This window comes from Ornithorhynchus anatinus, chromosome 20 (assembly GCF_004115215.2).
Source record: "Ornithorhynchus anatinus isolate Pmale09 chromosome 20, mOrnAna1.pri.v4, whole genome shotgun sequence".
Taxonomy (NCBI): domain Eukaryota; kingdom Metazoa; phylum Chordata; class Mammalia; order Monotremata; family Ornithorhynchidae; genus Ornithorhynchus; species Ornithorhynchus anatinus.
Window position 1 is genome coordinate 11,281,244 of NC_041747.1, and position 26,116 is coordinate 11,307,359.

General features: G+C 43.2%; 1 protein-coding gene across 1 annotated transcript in view; it reads left to right on the forward strand.

Annotated features, from left to right (window-relative positions):
* Positions 1–26,116, forward strand: part of COL4A2 (collagen type IV alpha 2 chain) — a 146,855-nt gene that overhangs the window by 86,577 nt on the left and 34,162 nt on the right. The window contains exons 5-20 of the mRNA XM_029048046.1: positions 3,956–4,090; positions 4,182–4,226; positions 7,947–8,063; positions 8,950–9,021; positions 10,237–10,272; positions 10,388–10,450; positions 11,749–11,784; positions 12,998–13,039; positions 13,256–13,345; positions 14,183–14,209; positions 14,535–14,585; positions 15,078–15,122; positions 17,151–17,204; positions 19,138–19,204; positions 20,951–21,061; positions 21,412–21,561. Coding sequence (XP_028903879.1) covers positions 3,956–4,090; positions 4,182–4,226; positions 7,947–8,063; positions 8,950–9,021; positions 10,237–10,272; positions 10,388–10,450; positions 11,749–11,784; positions 12,998–13,039; positions 13,256–13,345; positions 14,183–14,209; positions 14,535–14,585; positions 15,078–15,122; positions 17,151–17,204; positions 19,138–19,204; positions 20,951–21,061; positions 21,412–21,561 — 1,141 coding nt within the window. The remainder of the gene's footprint in view (positions 1–3,955; positions 4,091–4,181; positions 4,227–7,946; positions 8,064–8,949; positions 9,022–10,236; positions 10,273–10,387; positions 10,451–11,748; positions 11,785–12,997; positions 13,040–13,255; positions 13,346–14,182; positions 14,210–14,534; positions 14,586–15,077; positions 15,123–17,150; positions 17,205–19,137; positions 19,205–20,950; positions 21,062–21,411; positions 21,562–26,116) is intronic.

Genomic DNA, 26,116 nt, shown 5'->3' on the forward strand with positions numbered 1-26,116 from the left:
CTTACAGTCTAGTTGGGACATAGAGGATTTATAATCTAAGAGGGGAGGACAGATGCTTAGGAAGACAGGAATGAGCACAAAAATGAAAAACTTCACTTTGGAATCCAATTCTTGGAGGTAGTATCTTTAGAAGAACAGCAGGCAAGTGGAAAGACTGGGATTAGAACCTGGTTCTTCTTCTTCTCCTCAGTCTAGGGCTCTTTCCACTAGGCAGCACTGCCTCGCATTTTTATCTTTTTGGGGATGGACTTGTGCTATTATTTTTTGATATTCTTCCTCGTCATAATGGTAATCTTGTTGGCATTAAATGTCCTTACAACTCTTTCCCTCACTCAGTTCTAGCTAGATGAATTTGTGTTTTGTTTAATGTTATTTTCAAGGACTCCCATATGAGAGTTAGACTACAAATTAGTATATTCCCTCGATTTATTCAAATAAATTAAAATTGGCCTCCTGGTTCTTCTTTTAACATTGGTATTGTTAAGTATTTTAATCAAATCAGAAAAAGAAGCAGCATGGCCTTGTGGAAAGACCTCAGGCCTGAGAGTCGGAGGACCTGGATTCTAATCTCACCTCCACCATTTCTGCTGCCGTGACCTTGGGCAAATCACTTCACTTAGCTGCACCTCAGTTCCCTCTTCTGCAAAAATGGAGACTCAATACCTGTCTAGAATTTCTTGTCTGGAATGTGAGCCCCATGTGGGATTTGATTATCTTGTATTTACCCCAGCGCTTAGTACAATGCTCAGCACATAGTAAGCACTTAACGAATACTACAATTACTACTAAAGAGAGAGAGAGGGAGGGCGTGAGGGAGAAAGGTTAACTTATATCTACCCCAGTGCTTAGAGAGTGCTTGGCACATAGTAAGCACTTAACAAAGATCATAAAAAAAAAACCCAACCTGGTTTAGCCCAACCTTGGAATGTGTGTAGGGAAGTCTGGATAATGATGTTGATTAGCAAGAAGGAAAATCCCCTCCTGCAAAACCATCCCTGCTGTGCTTTGCTGCTAATCTTCCGGTCAGGTTTTACCCGTAAATCAGGATTGACCTAAATGGCAGGATGTCCTATGGAAACTCTAGTCCCTTGACAACTTAAACATTTGAGTCCATTGTGTCCTTTGGCGAGGCTCCACCGCAGTCCGTTTTGTCAGTTGGATCCTAACAATGGATCAAGTAAAGTGCAAAAATCATTAGGGTTTGGAAGACTCGGGAGAACAATGGGCAATTCAGGGCTTCTGCCATCTTATTCCTGGCTCTTTCCCAAACTGAAATGATCCAACAATCTGTGGGGTGGTCCATCCTGTCAGAACTTCAGGATAGTCTGTGTTACGTTGCCCGCCATATGGACCAGGAGGAAAGGGGCCAGGATTTAATTCCAAAGACTTCCCAGAAAAACAAAAAATGTTCAATGGGCGATTTACATGTTCAGTGGGTGATTTGCAACGGAAGGGAAATGACTAAATGTCGCCAGTCAAGGCTTCCAAATCAAAAGGAATTAAGAAAAGGTAGACGAATCTTGGACCAGATTGTGAATTTTCTTCTTCAGGGCGCAGTAATTCCACGTTACTTGATGGGAATTTTCCTTTGTTGCTACATCAATAGAATTCTTCATACTAATTGTATTTATTAACTTTTTTATGATGTGCCAAGTGCTGAGGGGAATACAAAATGATCAGATCAGACACAGTCCCACATGGGGCTTGCAGTCTTAGCAGGAGGGAGAACAGGTATTGAATCCCCGTTTTGTAGATGAGGAAACTGAGGCATAGAGGAGTGAAGTGACTTTCCCAAACACAGCGAGTAAGTGGCAGAGTGGGGTTAAAACCCGTCCTCTGACTTCTAGACCTTTGCTAGTTCCCCTAGGCCTCTTTGCTTCTCTGTGGAATGTCAGGAACATCTAAACAGTAATAATGTTGATAATGCAAGGAAAGCTTTAAAGTCTAATACGCTGAAAGGAGATATTAGTGAATTTGGGAAATTGGCTGTTGAAAGTTTCTCAAGGGAAGAATAATCCTGTATCTAGAGTGTGAACTCATTGTGGGCAAGGAATGTATCTGCTTATTGTTATATTGTATTCTCCCAAGCACTTCATACAGTGCTTTGCACAGAGGAAGCACTAAATAAATATGACTGACTGACTAACCTACAAGTATGCCCCAGGTCTTGAAAAGGACCAAAAATAGCATAATTCTCCAATAATTTGTTAGATATATCATTGATCATCCAAATCTTTTCAGTTGTCCCATCTGTAAAGAGAAGTAGAAATGCATATTTAAAAAGTTTACCTCAAGAGTAAGCTTGTTGATGCTTTCTTCTGTTAATTTGTTAACATTCCCGAGTGAGGCATATGTTTGGAAATTCCTGCTAAATACAGCTGCTGAATGCTGCTCAATAAGATTATTTCAGAAATTCTCATCAGTTTATGGGGTGAGGTCACCACAAGCTGTGGACATCTTGAGGCTTATTCAGCAGAGGCGATTAACCAGTTGGTGATTTCAACACAGTTTGATTCTTCATTGCCAGCAAAAGCATCGGATTTTAGAGATCCTAAAACTAAATCCTATTTTGACACAGCCGTGTTCCATTTTCAAGGCTCTCAGTGTATCGTATATATATACTTATTTTATATATACATATATATATCCATCAATGGTATTTGAGTGCTTACTTTGTGCAGAGCACTGTGCTGAGCACTAGGGAGCATACAAGGTAGACACAAGCCTTGTCCTCAAGGAGCTTATAGTCTAGTCTTGCTTCATTAAGAAAGGCTAATTTTCTTGTAGTGTCCTTCTCAATTATATCTTATTTTATGTGGTTCCTATTCAAACTGTGCCAGTCAGTTAAAAGGTATTTCATAGGCTGTTTCATCAGCTAAAACTGAGAATGGGACGACGTGGATGTTATCCAAAAAGACAGAAAACAAGTGCAACTTTGAATTTCAGAAATTGGTTTAAATTCATCCCAGTCTGGTAGTAAAAGAAAGGAGCAAAACTATAAGGAAGTACATCCAGTTATTTTAAGACTATGACTAACATGAATTTGATAATTTTTTTCCTAAAGTCCCAGCTTCATTCATTCAATCGTATTTATTGAGCACTTACCGTGTGCAAAGTACAATGTAACAATAAACAGACACATTCCCTACCCACAATGAGCTTACAGTCTAGAGCCGGACAGACATAAATATGAATAAATAAATTACAGCTGGGGTTTAAAATATATTCTGAAGGACTGTATGCCTTTTGTGGGCAGGAGACGGGCCAACAGATTCTGTGGCATTTTATTCTCCCAATCACTCAGTAGAGTGCTCTGCAGCACTCAACAAATGCCATTGATGATGATGATGATAATTGTTGTTTTTGTTAATCATCATCATCATGTTGGTATTTGTTAAGCGCTTACTATGTGCCAAGCACTGTTCTAAGCGCTGGGGTAGACACAGGGGAATCAGGTTGTCCCACGTGGGGCTCACAGTCTTAATCCCCATTTTACAGATGAGGGAACTGAGGCACAGAGAAGTTAAGTGACTCGCCCACAGTCACACAGTCACACAGTCACACAGCCGACAAGTGGCAGAGCTGGGATTCGAACTCATGAGCCCTGACTCCAAAGCCCGTGCTCTTTCCACTGAGCCACGCTGCTTCTCTATCTTGTTAAGCGCTTACTATTTGCCAGACACTGTATTAAGTGCTGTGGTGGATACAAGCAAATTGGGTTGGACACAGTCCCTGTCCCACGTGGGGCTCACGGTCTCCATCTCCCTTTTAGGGTTGAGGGAATTGAGGCACAGGGAAGTAAAGTGACTTATCCAGGGTCACACAGCTAACTGTGGAGCAGGGATTAGAGCCCATGACCTTCTGACTCCCAGGTTCTTGCTTCTTCCACTACACCATGCTGCTTCTTGATGATGATGATGATGATGATGCTCTATCTCTGTTGCTTTGATTTCAGGGCCAGCCAGGACCCGTTGGTCTGCAAGGCTCTCCCGGACCCTCTGGATTGCATGGTATCCCGGGTTTGCAAGGACGCAAAGGTGACAAAGGAGAAAGAGGACCTCCAGGAATATCAGGGCCCAGAGGAGATCCGGTATGCTCCCTCCTCTCATTTCACCCAGATTCCCAGAGCGCCCAAGTCAGTGCTGGTTTCCTGATCTGCGCTTTTGTTGCTTTGGTTTTAGGGGCAAAGAGGAGTTCCTGGTTTTCGCGGAGCAGATGGCATTCCTGTAAGTAGCTGTTTCCCCAGCAGCTTGCCCTTGAGTTTATTTTGCAAATCAGTACGAAGCTCTGCCAAGTGCTGTGTTGAGCTCTGGGGTAGATCCCAGGTACTCAAACAGACACACAGCCTGGTCTGCACAGGGATCACAACCTAAGAGGAAGGAAAAGTGGGTCTCTGATCCCCCACCCACCACCCCAGTTTTCAAACTAAATGCTCTACACTATTTAAAGGAATCACTTTTAGAGAAGCACATTAATCAAAGTTTTCTTTCCATGAATAATCTGTGTTACTAAAGGTAAGAATGCTTTTGTGTATTTTTTTTTTTACTGTAGTCTGGTGCAATGTTGGGGGAAGCTTTTCTTCCATTAATCTCTTTTCTAACTTTAGGCATGAGAGAGATCCAAAGAATTGTAAATTTTATCAGACTCTTTTTAATAAAATAGGTCCTCCTCTAACACTGTAAAAGCATCCATTCTAATCCCCCATCATCTGTAAAACATCCATTTCAAGGTTTCTGCCTGGCAGTAGAAAAGAGGCTGAACTGTTCTGACAGTAGAAAAGAAACTGTTCTGCACAGTTTGTAGTCATGAAGCCTTGAAGAACATTCGTACAATGCGCAAGGTCTATGAGGTAGCCACATGTTTGGAAAGGGGGGGAGATAAAAGGCAGTCTTTATGCATGGGAAAAACTCTCTAAGTGCAGGAAAATATGTTTTTCTAACCTAGTTTACTTTAGTTCTTGTAGCATAGAAAAATAAACAAAGCCAAGTGACTCATAGCCTTCTTCACAGAAGTGTCTGAAAGGGTTTCCCAGGGCTGGTTTCCGGGCCAGTTCTCTGACATCAGGGTCTCTGTTCTCACACCCTTTTCCTGCTCCTCTCCTTCCTATTTGCATAGAGTGTGGTCCCCCCAGAGAGTTAAATGGTGAGAGTGAGACAGAGAGAGAAAGACCCTTACACTCAGCTCAAGTTACCTAAAAATGTAGAATTTCCTCTATTATCTCATACTTGCACTTCCCTGCTCTTCAGTCATGATTCCAAAGCCAAGGCACGTAAGATGGCCAACTGATGGGAGAAATTGAAAGGAAAGTCAGTGAGGGAGGAAGAAAAGGCATGTTTACCTCTGCAAATTGCTAACTTCCTCCTTTAAAGAAGAATTTTAATGTAGTTTGAAGGAAAGGTTCAAAGCCCAGCGGGGCTTCACGCTGCCACTTCAGCAATCAATCGACTGATCAGTGATATTTATTACATTCCGTGGTGGAGAGTGGAATCCATTATGGCCAAGTGATGGCTAGAAGCTGAGCACCATTGAGAACACAATTAATATTGCCAATTGCCCAGAAAAGGTGAATGGTATAGAAAAAAAAAAGAATAGTCCTATTCACTTTTTCCTTCCTTACTCTTCTCACTCAGCACCTGCTACCTGGACCTGTATCCAAAACCAAATCTTTTTGAATAATTTCAGCCAGATAGGCCTGGGCAGTAGAAATTACAGTGAAAAGAAGAATTGGGAACAAATCTGTCCTTCCGAGACGACTGAAAAATGCCACAGTGTTCAAGTAGTAAAATAAAGAGAAAATTTAAACAACCAATGATTTTGAGAAACAAGTCCAGAAACCATCTTTTCTTCAGCTGTTGGGTTGATTTTCAAATCCCGACGTTTTAGAATGAGAAAGAGTATATCCCCTTGCTTCACCTCCAGGTGCAATAATGCAGCCACGTTTAATGGTGTGACCCTAAAAGGCATTGTGAAACCCTAGGAAAATTGTTTATCGAGAAGTCTGTCTATCTTTGTTCATTAGCCCTCAGATCATGCCATCGTGAATCCTAATTCATTGCTCAGTGACAGGAGCATTAAGCAAGAGGCATTATGGAGGCCCCAATTCTGGCTTGATGATTCTATTTCAAAACCTCAGCTTGAGGCACATTTAAAACTGTAGAAGTTTCTCAGTCGTCTTTCTGCGTTGCAGAATTCTCAAACTAAATCCAAAGGGCTTGCAGATGTCTTCAGGAATCATTCTAGAAGCTATGATTGGCCCATTGCCTAGAAGGGAAAAGTTAAAATGAGAATGTATGTAATAAGGCCTTGCCCTAAGGCAGTGACGCACCCGAGAAGCATGTGGGACCCAAAGCAAGAGCCAAACAGCGTGGCCTAGTGGATAGAGCAGGGGCCTAGGAGTCGGATCAGGGTTCTGGTCCCTGGTCAAGTCACTTCACCTCTCTAGGCCTCAGTTACCTCATCTGGAAAATGGCGATTAAGACTGAACCCCATGTGGGACATGGACTCTGTCCAACCTGATTAGCTTTATCTACTCCACTGTTAAGTGCACTGCCTGGCATATAGTAAGCACTTAAAAATATACCATCAGCAACAACAACAAAAAAGCAGGCTGTCTTTACCTGGATTATAACTCCAGGATCTGTGCCATAAGCAAGAACCTAGAATATTTGTTCTGGGCCCTCAAATATTTAGTTTGGTGGGAATCCTATTAGCCTTGCACTTGAATTACCCAAACAACTTTAAATGTGCTCGCTTTTTTTTCTAGGTGACTATAGAACAATAGCCACCAATCAGTGGTATTTATTGAGCACATACTATATGCAGTGCACTGTATGATGCACTTGGGAGAATACAGGCTAACAGAGTTGGTAGACATGTTCCCTGACCACCGACGAGCTTACGACCTAGAGAATATACCAATTCACTTTTTCTTTGACACGTTAAAGTTCACGGAATTTTACACTCCAAAGAAATGGAGAGGGAGAGCACGTCCATCTGATGCCTATAGAACCCCAGATGAAGAGAGACTAAAAGTGAGACATAATTGCTAGATCCCAAACAGCAGCTGTAGGGAGAGTTGAAAGCGGGAGGCCAAAAGCCAGGAGGGTAGAGGAAGTGTCTTAAGGACACGGTGAAACAAAGCCTTGTCTGATAGTGCTGCAGCCTAGCTAAGGAGAGACCTGCGTGGCACACTACCAGCAAGAAGCCAGCAGCTCTGTGAGCAAAAGATTGGTTTGGAAAGAGAGACAATGAGGCCCAAGAGAAAACAGCACTGGGTACCTCAAACATTGAACACCGCAACACAAGGGACATCTTTTTGTGTGCCCAGTGTGGCTGAGACTGAGGCTCCCGCATTGGCTTTTTTAGCCACACACACGCCCACTAATAGGTACACTTCACCGCTGGTGGCATTTCCATTGAATACGAAGGACAATGATAGTTACATCTATCTGTGTCTATCGACCTTTGTATTTAGATATGCCTTCACGCATATGTACAGGTGTAGGAACTTAGGTATATAATCGTCCATGCTGATCATCTCAGTCCAGTTTGTCCATGAAGATGAGGTCTAAGAGTAATATCCAACTAAGGATTCCTCCAAGTATCTGCAGTTAGGGCTACGATCGAAAACCATTCCCCAGCCCCAACCACAACTCACCCCATTTCGAACCTCTCACACCTTTTATTCTTCACTTGGCATTAAGCTAGATAGAACTCTAATGCCTTATTTGCTGATAGTTTCATACTGCCTGGGCAACTGTAGCTAAGTCTCTGGGTCTTCCTTTTGTCTTTTTTTTTCTTTTTGGGAACAGTATTTTCCCATGGATTAAGGCTCTTGGGCTAATTGTGAGAATGTTGAAGAACTATGCGAGCGCAAAAAAAATAATAATAAAATAAAAACGAGAAACAGATGGGCAGAAAGATTAACACATGTTTACTCTCCACAGGGTCACCCAGGGCAGGGGGGTCCCAGGGGGAGACCAGGCTACGACGGTTGTAATGGAACCATCGGTGATCCTGGTCAGCCGGGGACCCCAGGAATCTATGGCTCCCTTGGCTTCCCAGTAAGTACTGACCCCTGTTGGGGAACTTGACCCCATCCTTCCCCTTAATGTCTGAAGGCCCCTGCTGGGCAGAGTCTGGAAGAGGAGGTTATCCTGTCTCTTTTCTCAGGATTCAGAGACTCATTTCCCTTCGGGTCATCGATGTTCAACTTTTATCCTAAGAACGGGCCTGGCACCAATGGATCCTATTCAAGGAGTTGTCGTTTCTAAAATGTTGGGTTTCAGTGTCCCCAAAAGCCCCCTCGGGTTACTCCCCGCTTTCCTCCAAGTTTGAAGGGAGAGTTGAAATTAGGAGGCCGGAAGCCAGGAGGGCAAAGGGAGTGATTCAAGGACACAATGACATGAAGCCTTGCCTGACAGTCCTGTAGCCCGGCTGAGGAGAGACCCGTGCGGCATACTGTCATCGAGGAGGGAGTGGCTCTCTGGGAGCAAAAGCTTCGTTTGGAAAGAGAGATGAGGAGACCAAAGAGAAAACAGCTCCAGGCGCTACAAATTTGAGCACCACCACATGACAAACGGCGGTGGCATTTGCAATCGGTGTTTGAGCATGTGGCATGTGCCCATCCTATGCTTAACGAGAACCGGAAGGAGCGGGTGCCCTTTAGTTTATGTCCCTGACCTGCGTGTGTCCTCCCCTCCAATTGGTCGGCTGGTTTTCCCCAGGCAAGGCACTGTTCTGCAAAACCGAAGTGCAGTGCCGAAGCGGGAGGCATTCCCTAGGGTCTCGGACAAGAAACCATCCTTCCAATAATATTATCCAGCTGAAATGATTTAACGTTTGTGGGATTTGTCAAGGGCTCACTATGTGCCAAGCGCTTCATGAAGCGCACAGGTAGATATGAGATAATCAGAAGTTCCTCTCTTTTTTATTTTTTTACTAATTTAGGGACCTCAAGGACCCAAAGGTCAGAAAGGTGAACCGTTCGCATTGCCTTGGGAAGAGCAAAACAAATACAGGGTAAGTATTTTGCCAGGGAAATCAAGCGCCTCGGTGGAGAGTTCCCGTGAAAGATATGTAGACATAGCTTGTTACAGGAGGAATTCAGACCTGAATCGGAGGTGGTGGTAGTCCATCAGCCTGGGGGAGCCGTGCCTAAGAATTGAGATCTCGTCTCTTGACGTGCGTTCTGAATTGATTAATCCTACCCCTTGAGAAGCCATTCCTGCTATCACCCAGCTGCAGTGATGTTTGGTCGGCTTGGGCATTGATTCATTCATTCAATCTTATTTATTGAGTGCTTACTGTGTGCAGAGCACTGCACTTAAGTGCTTGGGAAAGTACCATATAACAACAAACAGACACATTTTTGCTGGGCAGGAAAAGACTTTCAACTCCACTTCTCTTTGGAGAACGTTTCATTTGCCTGCCGAGGAAATGGCCGTTCCCCTTGGAAGATACATTATGTGGGCAGGGAATGTGTATGTTTGTTTTCATAGTGTACTCGCCCGAACACTTAGTGCAGTGTTTTGCCCACAGTAATCACTCAACATATATGGTTGTATGAATGAATCGATGTCATAGCTGACCAGACCAAGTGGAACAGAGGCTGAACGGGGGCTGAACAGTGATCAGATGAATTTAGGCAGTGGGATTTGTCAAACTGGCTATATCCAATCACAAAGTGGATTTAGTTCAAGTCACAGATGCTTCTCTGGGCCTGAATTATCCTTTCTAATAGCTGACACTGCTCAAATTAACCTGATAATTGTTGAACCATGACCCTCATGTGCCCTGAACTGGACCAACGCCTTGGAGAGTCAATTACTGAAAATATTCTCAGGGAATTCCTTGGTTTACACTCATTTTTATTTCATCTGGGACCTAATTTCACAGTATTTTTTTTTCTCGAGTATCCTACGTCCAGACCGTAAGTCCTTTTCTGGGTTGTCCCACTCTTGCTCCTTTACAAACATTAGACTTTAGTAAGTGAAATCCACGTTCTTTACTAGTGGACCTCCCCCGGGGGAGGCTCAGTGTGTAAAAAATGGGTGGCGGGCTGGTGAACGTTTCTATTTATTTGCTTCTACTTATAAAATTTAATCAACCCGAAAGCAGGCTGGGAACCTGTCATCATTCATTCCATTTTATAGTTGTAAATGTTAATTGAACGATAATATTTGAAAAGGATTGCCCCTTTTTTAACTTCAGTGTATTTTCTTTTCTCTTCCTTAGGGAGAACCTGGAGAACCAGGGTTGGTCGGGATGCCAGTAAGTAATTAAGGGGCACATTTTGGGATAGCACTTACGTAGTAATAACCTTGAAAATAATATTCTTTAATAATATTCTTTTTACTTTACAAATGATTTTCCTGCATTTACATAGGGATCTCCAGGCAGACCTGGTGTTGAAGGCCCCATAGGACCAGTAGGTGCCCCAGGACAACCCGTAAGTAATTTTACTCTCCTGACTCCGGGTGTGATGCTAGTCTGGGAATTGAATTGATGAGATTACATTTCCTCATGTGCAACATGGGAAGAGCCACACTTAACAATTGAAACTTGTTCATTTTTCTAGAACTTCCTACAACTTGAGGATGTATCGAGGCCAAGCTCTGGGGTCCTTTTATTATCATTCACTCTCTGATAGCAGTGGTATTTGCTAAGCCCCTACTGTGTATTGAGCACTGTTCTAAGCAATAGGCTAGATACACTTTCTGAGGATTGGACCCAGCTTTGTATCCCATACTGGGTTCCTGGTCTATTTTGCAGGAAGAAGAGCTAGTCAATCCCCATTTTACAGATGAGGAAACTGAGGTGCCAGAAAGGCCCAGAGTCACACAGCGGGCAGATGGCAGAACCGGGGCTAGAACCCAAGTCTCCTGACTCCCAGCCCTGTGCTCTTCCCAGAGACCTTCCTGAAGAGGCAGGTCCATTCCCATCTGGGGAGAGCAGGATGGCATGACAAGAATCACCATCTCACATTCTCTGTGCCTCTGTTTTCTCATCTATATAATGGGAATTAAATCCTACTCCCTCTTACTTGGTCTGTGAGACCATTTGGGGCAGGGACTGTGTCCAGCCTGATTATCTCGTGTCCACCCCATTGCGAAAAACACCGCTTGACATACAGCAAGCACTTAACAAATACCCTAATTACCATTACCATTATTATTATTAGTAGTAGTAGTAATAATTATTGGTAATTATTTCCAAGTTGGAAATAAATTAGAATGGTGCACTTGTATTATTGGTAATAATAATAATTGGTAATTATTTCCAAGTTGGAAAGAAATTAGAATGGTGCACTTGTGTTCATCAGTTGGCTGAAGGTTCAGCGAGGACTTAGGAGACATGTGTTAAGTAGCCTTCAAGTAGGAGAATCAATCAGTGGTATTTACTGAGCACTTACTGTGTTCAGAGCACTGTACTCAGTGCTTGGGAGAGTACAATATAGCAAAAGCTCCTTCTCCTAGGAAGTAGAAACGATGGGTTGGGATCGAAGAATAATATAGCGTTGGAGCTTGCTCTTCAATTGATTGATCAATCAATCAGTCAATCAAATGAGTTCTCCAAGGGAGTGGGTTCTCTTGCCTCTACTCATTTCCATCTCTGTTGTCTTCAAGTCTCTTTGCTTGCCCCTCAGCATTCTAAATATACAAGACATGATTTTGCCCAGCTTGCCTTGACCAATGCTGTCTCGGCTCCTCTAAGGAAAACTTAATTTTCTATGTTGTTTCTGTGCAGGGACCCCCTGGACCTCCAGGACCCAAAGGACTGCAAGTAAGTCTTTAATTCAAAACCTCTATCAGACAAGTTTTCGTGCATTTTGTTTCTCCAGTGAAAATAAATTCTGTAGTGGCAGGGGGGGTGGAAACTCCTTGAAAAAGTGTCTAAGCCCCATTTTAAAAATCTTGATGAAAATTTCAACAGATGAGTTTTGGAAGGAAAATACCAGAAATGTATAAAATGGAAGGATTTGGGGATGGGAGGTATTTAACTCTGATTTGTTCATTTGCAAAAGGTAATGAGTTGACAAAATGTTGCTGTCTTCATAGAGAGGGACTCCTACAATTCTCATTTTTCTAAACACAGAGTAGTTGTTCTCTGACTCCTTGTCAATCTACAAGACTGTCAACATCTAGGTGTGGGTGATGGAGTCAGGGTCGATTTCTTCACGTCTTTATCTTTGGGTCAGATACTCTGGAGCCGTGGCAGTACCTCTGTATACATCAGTGACAGGATTTATGTGTCTATTGGCAGTGTGTCTTGTATGGTTAACAGAGACAGTGCCTGAATCTGTGTCTTTAGCGTCTGTGTTAACATCGGTGTTGACATGTCTGTGTTAGCACGTGGGTTTGCGGATTTGTGAATCTGTGTCTGTGAAAATGTGCTAGGAGCAACACCCATGTCTGTGAGCCTGTGTCAAAGGTGTGTGCATGTGTGTGTCTATATGTTTCTGATCCCTAATGCATGGAGAAACCGCTGGAATTTAGAGTAGCCTTAAGGAAGGACTCCTTAAAGAGATTAACTGTTAGATGAGGTCTTTAAATATAGGGTCATTATTTTCTACAATGGTTTACCCTCAGCTTGCCTGGAGTGTGGGAAAGACTTTGATGATCTGTTAAGGTCCTTTGCCATTCTGGAATTTTAAGATTCCTATATATTAGGCCCTTAATTTGCCCTAAAGCATAAAGTTAGCAGAATGAATGAGAGGAGGCAATTTAGAGCCCAATTTAGATCTGCCTGATTAATTCTGGAAGTTACTTAGAAAGGTGAAACTTGATTGGTTGCAATTCATTTGAGACTCCAAATGGGAAAGATGATCTTTTGTCCATTAGATTAACGGAACTAAAAGCAGAATATTAGGAAAATCGCAATTACACACCAGTGTCACAGAGCCAGAGTGTTATTTTGATGTTCATTTTACTTAAGCATGAATATTGACCCTAGTTAAACGACATAGATTTTGCTAAGTGCTGTTTTCTCTCTTCAGGGCAACCGAGGCCTTGGCTTTTATGGACAAAAGGGTGACAAGGTAAGGAAAAGCCAACAGGTTAACAGTCTTAGACTGTAAACCTGCGGGCAGGGACCGTTTCTACCAACTCTGTTGTAGTGCACTGTCCCAAGTGCTTAGAATAGTGCTCTGCACACAGTTGGCACTTGATAAAATAGTCTTGATAAATCTGGTCACCTAGTGTTTCAAACAGTTGTTGCTCATTTCGCCTTTATGTTTTTTCCTCCCTACCAATAGGGTGAAATAGGACATCCAGGCCCCACCGGACTTCCTTCGGAGAATGAGCACCAGAGTACCATAGAGATCGTAAATTTGGAACAATATAAGGTACAGATGTTGCTGAGCTAAAAAGCCGAAGAAAATATGTAATGTTCTTCGATCTTGCTGCTGAATAGAGTGGAGTCAAAGATCCAGAATGAAAAAACCATTCCCCTGAGTGATAAGAATTGCGGCATTTGTTAAGCACTTACTATGTGCTAGGCACAGGTGTAGATATAAAATAATGAGATCAGACACAGTCCCTATCCCACAGAGGGCTCACAGTTTAAAGGGGAAAGAGACAGGTGTTTAATCCCCATTTTAAAGATGAGGAAACTGAGGCCCAGAGAAGTTAAGTCACTTGTCCAAGGCTAAACAGCCGGCAAGTGGTAGAGCAGGAAATAGAACCCAGATCTTCTCCCAGGCCCATGCCCTTTCCGCTAGACCATGCTGCTTCTCCATGTTGTCAACAAATCATACGATGACTTGAAATTCCATTATCTCTGTCCCTTCTGACTCTCAGCTAGCGTTCTAATCTCAGCTCCACCACTTGTAGGTGACCTTGGGGCAGACCACTTCACTTCTCTGTACCTCAATTTCCCCATCTGCAAAATGGGGATTAAAGCTATGAGTCTCATGTGGGAAATGGACTGTGCCCAACCTGACTATTGTGCATCTACCCCAGTCCTTAGTACAGTGCCTGGCGTGTAGTCTGCACTTAACAAATGCCATTAAAAACAAAAACTTTTTATTATCCTCAATCTTCAAGGAGGGGAAAAAAATGCAGCATTTTTATTTGGAGACGGGCGGGCTACTTAACATTTTCCTATTGGACTTAAATACGTGTCGTCTCACAGGTCATTAAATACTAAAGAATTTTTTTCTTTTATTTCTCACTGTGTACAGGGAGAAAAAGGACGTGAAGGATTTCCAGTAAGTGAAATGAGAAAAAGTCTTACAAATTATATATATATATATATATCAATACATCAATATATCAATGATATACAAGCTCTTTATGACTGGTTTAGCAGTTGTATCTGTCCCATGAGATGACTCCCACTGCCTCTACAAATTAGACTGGCAATTAGACTGGTGGGAGTTCGCAATGTTTGTAGCATAATTTTATTTTTCGGGGCGGGGGGGGGTTGGAAAAGTTAGAAGGTAGAATGTTCCAGGCAAGTTGCCTCTCAATTTCTGGCCAGGATACATCCTAGACCCTCTCTCCTTTAAAGATAAAATTTGCTTTTTCTCCTAGGGCACTCCAGGACGCGGAGAAGGAGGAATAATGGGCTTTGCAGGTCAAAGGGTAAATCATTATCATTTTATAAATTTGTACGAAGACCTTGTTTCTACATTTAGAGCCATTTGAGGACAGGGAAAAGAAGAGTTTTCAACAAAAATCTATGTGATTATCCCTCACTTTGCAGAGGAGAGACAGAATCATAAAACGGACGTCATCATAAAGTACAAATAATTTAACATTATTGGCCCATTTTTCTGTTCTCTCATCTTCTTGTTGGTAGTTCCCTATAATGCTTTCATAGCTGTGGGAAAAGTGGAAAAGTGATAACATTTCATTTCCTAAATCGTACACCTGGTCTTGTATTGATTTGCTACGATTCAAATCGTCTGAGGCAAAGAGGAGTGAATGAATGAGAATAAATGGAGGAGAATGCATATATTTGGCCACTTTCTTGGTCCATAGAAATGCCACAGTGACTCCCAGGCTTAACAGATTTGTGATGTCTCCAGGATGATATTTTGGCTGTTACTGAGACTTCTTCATTTGTGACATTAGGGTGTTTCTGGAATAAATGGAGTACCAGGAGCACAGGGGCTAACAGTAAGTACAGACCAGAAAAGCTGCTTGCTTTTTCCCTGGACTATCTTCAGGATACAGGAAAATGGAAGCCTGGTAGTAGCCCAAAAAGAAAAATATCAATTCTGTACTTCCCTTTCTTCCTAAGACTTGCCAAATGTCTCACTCTCATCTTCCATGTTCTCCACTTTTCGGCACCTGCTAACGTGTCCCAATTCATTCATTTGATAGTATTTATTTGAGCACTTACTGTGTGCAAAGCACTGTACTAAGCGCTTGGCACGGTCTCTCCCTTCTCTTCGCCTTTTCACTCCTTTCACGCTACCTGATGAATTGACCATCTTGTTTCCGCTGTGACCATGAGGCTCAAACCATGACCTCTTTTTCTTTTCTCCCTACCCTGTGCGCCGTGTGGGGCTCAGGGAATTGGTTGTGTTGTTGCAGGGGAGCATCCGGAGCCAGATTTCCGGCAGTGTGGGATGGGGTGGACGTTGACCTTTTCTTGGATGAACTGGGTTCTCATCCCAGCTCTGCCATGAGTCTGCTGTGTGACTATGGGCAAGTCACTTCACTTCTCTGTGCCCCAGTTCTCTGATCTGTAAAATCGAGATTAATATTTTGAGCCGTATGTGGGAGTGGAACTGGGTCCAACCCGATTAGTTATATCTACCTCAGCTCTTAGTACAGTGCCTGGTACGTGCGTGGTAAGTGCTTAACAAATACTGTTAAAAAAAAGAAATAGTTCTGCACTTAGTACAATGCTGTGCACACAATATATGCTCAGGAAATACCATTGACCGATGGACTGCTTCTCATTGAGAAGCGACCTTTAGACTGTAAACTCTTTGTGAGTAGGGAACGTGTCTACCAATTCTATTGTATTGTAAGTATTATTATTATTATTATTATTATTATTATTATTATTATTGGGAGTTGGTGATAAAAGTAATAATAGTGGTATTTGTTAAGCCCTTACTATCTGCCAAGCACCATTTAAGTGCTGGGGTAGATAGAGGATGATCCCGGCCCACATGGGGCTCACAGAATAAAAATAGTAGAGAGAATGGGAATGAAATCCTCATTTCGCAGATGAGGGAGCAGAGGCACAGAAAAGTTAACTGACTTGACCAAAGTCACCCAGCAGGTAAGTGGTGGGGCCAGAATTAAAACCCAGGCCCACTCTGTCTCCTAGGCTCTTTCCACTAGGCCACATTGCTTCCCTACTCTCCCAAGCGTTTAGTACAGTGCTCTGTACATGGTAGTCTCTCGATAAATATTGACTGATTACTCAAACCAGAAAAGCTTTGTTCTACAGATTTACAAACAGTGTAACAAATCTCTCTTCTCCTCTGCACAGACAAAATAGTCCCATTCGAAGGATGCAGGGGAATGGGAGAATGAGAAGCAGCAAGGGCTAGTGGAAAGAGCACAGTCCCTGGGAGTCAGAGGACCTGGGTTCTAATCCCAGATCCTCCACTTATCTTCTGTGTGACCTTGGGCAAGTCACTTCAGTTCTGTGTGACTTAGTTATTTCATCTGTAAAATGGGGATTAAGACAGTGAGCCCTATATGGGACATGGACTGTATCCAACCTGATTAGCTTGTACCTACCTTAGTGCTTAGTACGGTACCTGGCACATAGTAAGCCCTTAAAAAATACCATTAAAAAAAAATGAGCCCACCACTGACATTTTAACTGTGTCTTCTAAATGGGACTATTTAAAGTAAACCTTTTGTGGTGTTTGAGGGAAAGTTTTCATCAGTCTTGCAAATAAATCAAGCATTTGCCCAGCCAACACAAAATATTTCAAGAGCCCTCCTTCCCCAAAGTGGAAAAATAAACACAAGGAGAATTCTGTGGAACTCACCAGGCTGAAATTGTGACTTTACCCTAGGCAAGTGGCTATTTGCAAGGATGGATTTCCTAGTGGCAGCATGGTTCAAAATTATCCCTTCATTATTGAAAGTTATTTAAAACTAATCTATTTAATACATGTATACTGTCTCAAATGGGATTAAAAAAATAATTAAAAATCCTCTTCTTTTTTTCAGGGATTTCCAGGCCACAGTGGCCCTCCGGGCCATGACGGCAATAAAGGAATGAAGGTAGGATCACTGTCGTATCGCAAACATCAGAAAATAATTCTGATCTCCTTGACTAAGTCATAAAAGACATCTTTTTGTATTGCTTTTTCATTTCTTTCACCCTAGAGGCAAAAATGATAATTGGAGAAGCAGTGTGGTCTAGAAGATAGAGCCCAGGCCCAGGAGTCAGAAGGACCTGGGTTCTAATCCCAGATCTGCAACTTGTCTGCTCTGTGATCTTGGACAAGTCACTTCACTTTTCTGGGCCTCAGTTCCCTTACCTGTAAAACAGGGATTGAGATTTTGAGCCTCATGTGGGACAGGGACTGGGTCCAGTCTGATTAGCTTGTTTCTACCCGAGAATTTAGAACAGTGCCTGGCACATAGCATTTAACAAAAACCTTAAAATAACTGAGGAATATTGGGAGTGTGGGGTAACTCATGTCTCTGAAAGGTAGCTGTAAACAGGGGGCACAGGTCTACCCCAATCTTACCAACATTCTATCTCTGTACAGACACATATTTTGCTCAAACTGTACCTGAAGATCATGTATTTTTATAATTCCAGCTTAGAGACTGTCTCAAACCTTGACCCTGAAAGATGATTTCTTTGGATTATTTAGAAATCCTTACATGCTTCAGCATTATACAACATCAGACCAGCTTTGGCCTAAATTCCATTAGAGCTGGGTCAGGTTCAGTTGGACCAAAGGTTAGGATTTGGACTGAATTCTTGGAAGACTTGAGTGAAAGTGGTGGATTTTGTATCTTTGCCCAATTGCTGTGAGGTCTGGATTGCAATCGGAACACCACAATGATGGCCAAGTCTGGTTTAGGAAGGAAAACCAAAGACCTACATCGGTTGTATCACAGCTTGGCTAAAACATAGAAAAAGCAAAGTAATTCTTTTGTAGGTATTCAAAGATTTTGATTGGTAAAAGAAGAACAGGATAAGAAGCCAAGTAGGAGTCAAAGGAACTAGTCTAGAAAAAAGAATAATATTGAACCTGGGAAGCTTGATTTTTTAATCTTGGGAGAGAAAACCATGGGGTTCTCTCTCAGAAGAGTGGCGGTTTCTCTCATGTCATTTAGAGTTAAATTGTTCCAAAGCTTAAAGGATGATGGGGTAAAACTCTTCAAGGTGATGTGTCTTACACTGTTCTCAGACTCCTCCTCCAACTTCCACAGAAGATGGTTGTGTTTTAGGGGTTTTGATGGCATTTGTGAAGTGCTTACTATGTGCCAGTCTTTTAGACTGTGAGCCCGTTGTTGGGCAGGGATTGTCTCCATCTGTTGCCAAACTGTGCATTCCAAGTGCTTAGTGCTGTGCTCCGCACACAGTAAGCACTCAATAAATACTATTGAATGAATGCCAGGGGCTGTACTAAGTGCTGGGGTACATACAAGCTAATCCAGTTGTCCCACATGGGGCTCACAGTCTTAGAGAAGCAGCGTGACTCAGTGGAAAGATCCCGGGCTTTGGAGTCAGAGATCATGAGTTCGAATCCCGGCTCTGCCACTTGCCAGCTGTGTGACTGTGGGCAAGTCGCTTCACTTCTCTGTGCCTCAGTTACCTCATCTGTAAAATGGGGATGAAGTCTGTGAGCCCCACGTGGGACAACCTGATTCCCCTGTGTCTACCCCAGCGCTTAGAACAGTGCTCTGCACATAGTAAGCGCTTAACAAATACCATCATTATTATTATTAATCTTACCTGGCACATAGTAAGCACTTAAATACCATTATTATTATTATTATTAATTCCTATTTTACAGATGAGGTCACTGAGGCACAGAAAGGTGAAGTGACTTGCCCACGGTCACAGAGCAGACAAGTGGCAGAGCCGGGATGAGAATCCATTTGCTCTGACTTCCAGGCCCAGGCTCTTTCCATTGATTGATTCAGTGACTGTCATCTCATTTTTCTCCTTTGTAATACATTTTTCTCTCCTTAGGGAGAAATGGGTGACCCGGGCCTCCCAGGGCCACTTCCCCCTTACCCTCCTCCTCATTTCAGAAAAGGTATGTGCCCCCTGCTTCCTGACTTTCCTGCCACTGCTGCAAATTGATATTGTGCCTTTTCAGAAATTGCGAGATTTCAGTCATTATTGGAAAAACGTACTGTTCCACGAGCCTGTTCTTCCATCAGATTAACAGTGTCCTTTGGTATTTCTAAGTTAACAAGTGCCCCTGAGTTCTGTCGTACTCTGTAGTTAAACTCCTGTGAGAATAAATTTAGTCTAAACATAAGCAACACCGTTATTGAGTGAGAGCAGCCCAGTATGCGGTCTCTGACAGTGGCAACAGAATGCCGGAAGAATCATGCGATAGGTGCCCTCCTTGGCAGACATCTTAATATTTAAGAAGGTATCGTCTAATATCTCTAACATTTCCCTGTGGTAGTCAGCGATGGACCAGTCACCCAATGGATCTCTTTGAATCCCCTTTGCACCTTCTAAGTACTTCTGGAACGTGCCTGGGGACACGATAGAAATTTCAGCAAAGAAGAGTGGGGCTGAGTGGAAAGAGGCCGGGCTTGGGAGTTAGAGGGCATGGGTTCGAATCCTGGATCTGCCACTTGTCAGCTTTGTGACTGTGGGCAAGTCACTTAACTTCTCTGGGCCGCTGTTACCTCATCTGTAAAATGGGGATTAATTGTGAGACTCACATGGGACAACCTGATGACCCTGTATCTACCCAGCGCTTAGAACAGTGCTGTGCACATAGTGAGCACTTAAGAAATACCCACACTATTAAATATGCTGAAAAATCATTCCTCTTAGAGTCATTATGACACCGCTCCATTTTGAGCTTTCTCAAAATACTGGTTGGAGATGAAAGAGGTCTAGAAACTGACCGCCAACAAAGCAATTAAATCATCTGATCTGTTTCTCTCAATTTAGAGTAAAATGTATATTGGAGACTGGGCCAAGTAACCAAATGCTTGTCGAATATATTGTATCTACGTATTGAATGCACTGTACCTCCATATTGAATACATACCCTACCTATGTATTGAATGCACTAACTTCTGAATTGAATATACGATGCCTCTGCTTTTTTAATGGTACCTGTTAGGCGCATACTATGTGCCAGGCACTCTTCTAAGTGCTTGTATCTACTGGGGTAGATACAAGGTAATCAAGTTGGACACAGTCCATGTCCCACAGTTACAGATGAGGTACAGAGAAATTAGGTGCCTTTACCCAAGGTCACACAGCAGACAAGTGGCGGAGCCAGGACAAAAACCCAGGTCCTTCTGACTCCCAGGCCCGTCCTCTATTCACTCGGCCACATTGCTTCTTTCCACTTTGAATCAGTTTACCTCTATATTGAATACACTATACCTCAGTATTTAATGCACTATTGCCTCCGTACTGAGTACACTATACCTCCATATTGAATGCACTATTCCTCTGTATTGAATATGATTTACCTCCAAATTGAATACACCGTGCGTCCGTATCAAATACCCGCCTGCTATATATGACCACTTACCTTATCTGTAAAATAGGGATTAAGATTGTGAGCCCCACGTGGGTCAGGAATTTTGTCCAACCCAATTTGTTTGTATCCATCCCAGCGCTTAGAATGGTGACTGGCACATAATAAGCACTTAACAAATACCACAATTAGTAGTAGTAGTAGTAGTCGAAGTAATTGTATTAATACACTGTGCCTCCATATTAAATATTCTGTGTTTCCATATTGAATATACTATATTCCAGCAAATTGGAAAACATCTTATACCCAGCTGATTGATTTCAGGTGCTCCAGGAGACCCGGGATTTCCAGGACTTAAGGGCCCTTCGGGGGATCCGGGTGACCAAGGATACCCCGGCCCGCCAGGTTATCCTGGCTCATCGGATGGATATAAAGGTAACCCCCCAGGAAGACATTCACCCTCAACAGGAAAGTCAAAGAAAACTCTGTTAATATGTTGCAGACTGTCGTATTAGGATGGAAAATTGACCAGTCCACTTGAAAAACACAATTGGCCTTCCCTTCTCTCAATTCATGTAGCCAGGCATGGGGTTATTTGCCAAGCCATTCAGGGAATATTTGAGCACACAAACCCACACATCCATCGAGTCAGGGCCTTCTGTCATGTTAGGGCAGCACTTTCCGCGAAAGGCATAAGGGTAAATCCGTGCCGGCATTCGGGTGAGAACAAACTCCAGAGGTGCCCGTTCTTGGTTGAAAGAGAGTGATGTGGCTTGTAATTTCAGACAACCGAACAGGCTGGCCGGGCGAGATGGGCCTCAAAGGTGACCCTGGAGAACCAGGCATTCCAGCTGCTTTTCCAGGCCCCCCAGGGATCAACGGAAATATCGGTCTTCCAGGCTTGCCTGGCCCTGCTGGGCCACGAGGGGTAACGGGTGAGTAGTCCAAAAACGAGAACACTGTCTCGCCCTGAGAAACAACACTGCAGCCAAGCTGGTGGGTTTAGGGACTCCTACGGGTCCAGAGCGCTGGGTGAGGGGCTTGGACGTGAGTAGTGAAGCTCCAAGCCCCGCCATCGATTCAAGGAGGACCACAGGCCATCACACAGTGACCACGCCCAGTGAGGACAGGATGATAATCGGTCATATTTATTGAGTGTTTATTACACGCAGAGCACGCTTGGGGAGTACAATTATAACAGTCGGTAGACCCGTTCCTTTACCCACAGTGAGCGTACAGTCTAGATGGGGTAAGAGACATTCAAATAAATTAAGGGTTGTATACATAAGTGCTGTGAGGGTGGGATGAATAAAGGGTACAAATCCAAGGGCAAGGGTGAAACATAGCTACAACGCTTCAAATAGCAAAAGTATGGAAAGTAAGTAAATAAGTGAATAATTAAATGAACTGTGTAAATGAGTGCCATATTTATATATGTTTTCGGAGAGACTTTGGACCTGAAACAACCAGGGCATTAGAAATTGAGAAATGCCTCTCGGAGGAGGTGGGTTTTCCGGAGGGCTGTGAGGATGAAGAGGATCTGGGATCCGACAGATGTGGAGGGGGAAGAGTTCCACCCAGGGAACCTGTATGTGCAATGATTCAGAGGTGGGAGAAATGAAAGAAAGATACGGAAACAAAGTTAATTTGGGCGGAGCAAAGAGTGCGAGCTGGGATCTAGAGATTCAAGAGAGCAGGTATTTTATGAAGTGAGCTGGTGGAGGACCTTGAACTCAATGATCAGGAGTTTCTAATGAATGCAAAGGGAAATGTGTAGCCACTGGTGGTTCCTGTGGGATGGGATGATGAGTTCTGAACATTATTTTCCAAGGATGATTTGGGCTACGGGGTATGGGATGGTCTGAAGAGGAGAAAAGCGGGGACAGAGGGACTAATCTCCTTGAGGACAAACATTGTGTCTACTAACTCTCCCAAGCACTTGGGCCTATGCTTAGCACGCAGTAAGTCCTCAAAAAATACCATTGATTCCCTGATTGACCAGTATCCCAGCAGAAGATGGCAAACGGGGATGGTCGATAAGGACTGGAAAAGAAAGAGCAGACCTGGGAAATATTGTGGAGCAGAAATGTGCCCAAAGTAGGGACAGATCGAACGTGAGAGGTAAAAGACAGAGGAGTCTAAGATAACATCACTGTCATCGACTGGATTTTTATCAGCTCGGTCTTCCTCGTCAGTCAAAGCTTGGAGCCAGGCTGGTCTAATAGGGAAGACAGCTGTTCTTCCATGTTGAACTCCGGTGCTGTTGGGAAAGCTCTAGTGGAAGATGGGCAGCTGTGCCCTTTTAGGGGGATAGTTCTGACCTCTTTCCTGTCCCCCTCAGGGGGAGTGACCCTCATCATGTAGCCAGTGGCTGTGCTGGCAGCCATCAAAGACGTTTCACTCGTGAGCAAGCAAAAGAGGGGAAAAAAATAAACCACAAAGTTCCCCTCCTTTCCATTCCTAGACATCTGCGTAGTTCAGTGTCAACTCCTGTTTCAACCCCAGTCCACTCCAGATTCATCCACACTTTCCATAACGACTCCTTATACTGTGTGAAGGTGAGAGTTCACTTCAAAGCATTTCTAGGGGTTCTAGGAACAATGTTTAACTTTTAGTTTAGTTAAAGTGTGATTCCTCTCAGACAGTGGGATTTCACACGGCTCTTAAATGATTGACTTTCCTATGCCTTGAAGTAAAGTAGTATGACAGATCTTTGCCATATCTCCCCTTCAGTCATAGGAAATGAATATGAATGGCGGAAGAGGGGGAATCAACCATATTCCTGGATTGTACTTTATACTCAGCATTGATTGTGTTATCGCCTTAATAACCTAGGATTTCTTTAGTTTAGAAACCTAAACATGTCTACCAACTCTGTTTTTTGTGTTTGTACTTTCCCAACCACTTAGAACAGTGCTGTGCACATAGTAAGTGCTCAATGAATACCATTGCTTGATTGATTAATATCTTTGGTATTGCAAAGTCATATTAGAAGCAATATTCCCCTGTCCTGGAATTCATTGTGGTATCTGTCTCCCCTAGTAGATGGAAAACTCTTTGAGGGCACCATGGCTACTATTTTGGACTGTCCCAAGCATTCAGTTAGTACAGAGTTTGGAGTAAGTGCCCCATCAATACCATGGATTGTTCACAGAGTCCATGATGGAAAACAAGTTTCTGCAGTCATTGGCTACTTTGCAAATAGGTCCTGAAAATGAGATTTTTCAAATTTTATTTATTTCTTTGTATTAGAGTAGAGCACACTGAAGAGGATAAAGGGGGCCAACATAATCACACGTGTCTTTTTAGAAGAATATAGTTAAAACCACCTTTGTCTTTACTTTCCTGCCAGAGTCTGGACTGGTGGTTCATTTGATCAGGGCACAGTGCATCTGTCTTTCATACTACCCATTTGGAATTGACATAGTTTGCAAACAGAAATGAAATTGCTAAATTTCCCTGTCAAAGACGGGTGAAGGAACATACCGGACAACAGATTTATAGCAGGTGACCGATAAAAAAAAAAGAGCTTTGAACACAACTCCTTCCTTTTTAGACACATTGTTTCTGAGTTCTGCTGTCTTGGAATATTTTAGCAGAGAACAGTCATGATGCCTAGTCTCCTTAGCTCTTATGTTTGATAATATATCCGGTCCTGATAATTCTCTCATTCAGCCCCCTTTATTCTGGAATGGAATTATCAGCTTTTTTTGTGGACATTTCACATGCTGCTGCTCAGGAAACCCCCAATTGTCCCTCTTTTGCCACACCAAGAGAATTTGTACACACTCAACTCACTCTCTTCATGGATGAGATGTTGGATCTCCGTCAACTGAGCCAGTAACAAGGAGCGGATATCAGCGTGTGGCAACCCCCTGGCTCATTAAGCCAAAAGGCTTTTGGATTTGCTTATGCCGTCGTTCCCTTCTTGAAGAAAATTCACTAGTTAGTGGACTTGACTTGAACACCATAATGAATGAATTGGGTGAGGTGGAGTTCGCGAAGGGAGGAGAGGAGTTAGCCTTTCTAAGCCTCTGGAACTGAGCCTGAGAAGCCCACTACACTAATCACAGGAAGGTAGCAGTGGCAAGATAAGGAAAGAGGTGTTGGGAAATATTGAGAGAACTCCTCTTTTGGGTAACTCCTTGTCCCCAAGTAAAGAATGCAGGGAATACTAAGGCACAAAAAGTTCTTAACCCTTCTCATGCCAAAGTTCAATGTGAAGGTCCAAGCGAGGTTCATACGTACTCTGTCACTCTGGAGGAGGAGATGAGAGTAGGGTGAGGGACGGGCTTAGTGGAGAGAGTGCAGGCCTGGGACTCCAAGGACCTGGATTCTAAATCCGGCTCTGCCACTTGCCTGCTGTGGGGCTTCGGGCAAGTTACTTAACTTCTCTGTGCTTCAGGTTTCCTCAGCTGTGAAATGGGGCTGAAGTAACTTTTCTCCCTCCCACTTAGCCTGCGAGACCCATGTGGGATAGGGACTGTGTCCCATCTGCCTATACTCTATCTCCCCTGGCACTTAGTACAATGTCTGGCACATAGTAAGCGCCACATTTACCAAAACCAAGAACCGATCCTTATTCCAGCTACCTATAATGGTGATTACCTCAGAAGCCCTTGGCATGAGTTCTACTATCATGTTTTCAGAGCAGAGACTCAAGAATAGTTTCGTAAATCATTGACTCAGCCCTCTTCTCCCTTACCTTCATTCGTCCCCAGAGATGGGGATCCTGTCTACTTTATCCCTCTACCCTCCCAAGCACTTAGTACAGTGCTCTGCACACAGTAAGCACTCTCAATAAATAGTACAGTGCTCTGCACACAGTAAGCACTCTCAATAAATACTTTCTCCTATAGTATTTGAGGAATTGGATCCCAAGGGCACAGTTAACTGCGTTTTCGTTTGTTTGAATATTTTTATAAACTCTCATTCTCTTTGGAACAGTGAAACCCCACTAACGATATTAAGAAGGAAGAGTCGATGAGGAAAAATGAAAAAAGGATTGTAGTAGTGTAGATCTGGTTTGTATCGAACTTTTTCAGTTCGCTCATGCAAACTTTCTCCCACTAGATGGCAATCTTCTCGAACATTAACCGAGGAATCATCCTTAGATGGCCCAGTCACTTATCAGTTATTGGTATTTATTGAGCGCTTACTCTGTACAGAGCACTGTACTAAGCGTTTGGGAAGGTTCAGTAAACAGACCTATTCCCCACCCGCAAGGAGCTTACAGTCTATCTGCAATGGCATTCAGTCAATCAATTATATTTCTTGAGCATATACTATGTGCGGAGCACTGTCCTGAGCTCTTGAGAGAGTAGACCACAGAATTAACAGACACATTCCATTCCCTGCCCGTGAATGCTTATTGGGTACAGAGCACTGTACTAAGCACTTGGAAGAGTACTATACACCGCGTCATTAGACACGTTCCCTGCCCACAAAAAGTTTACAGTGGAGATGGGGAGACAGGCAGTCCTTAAAATG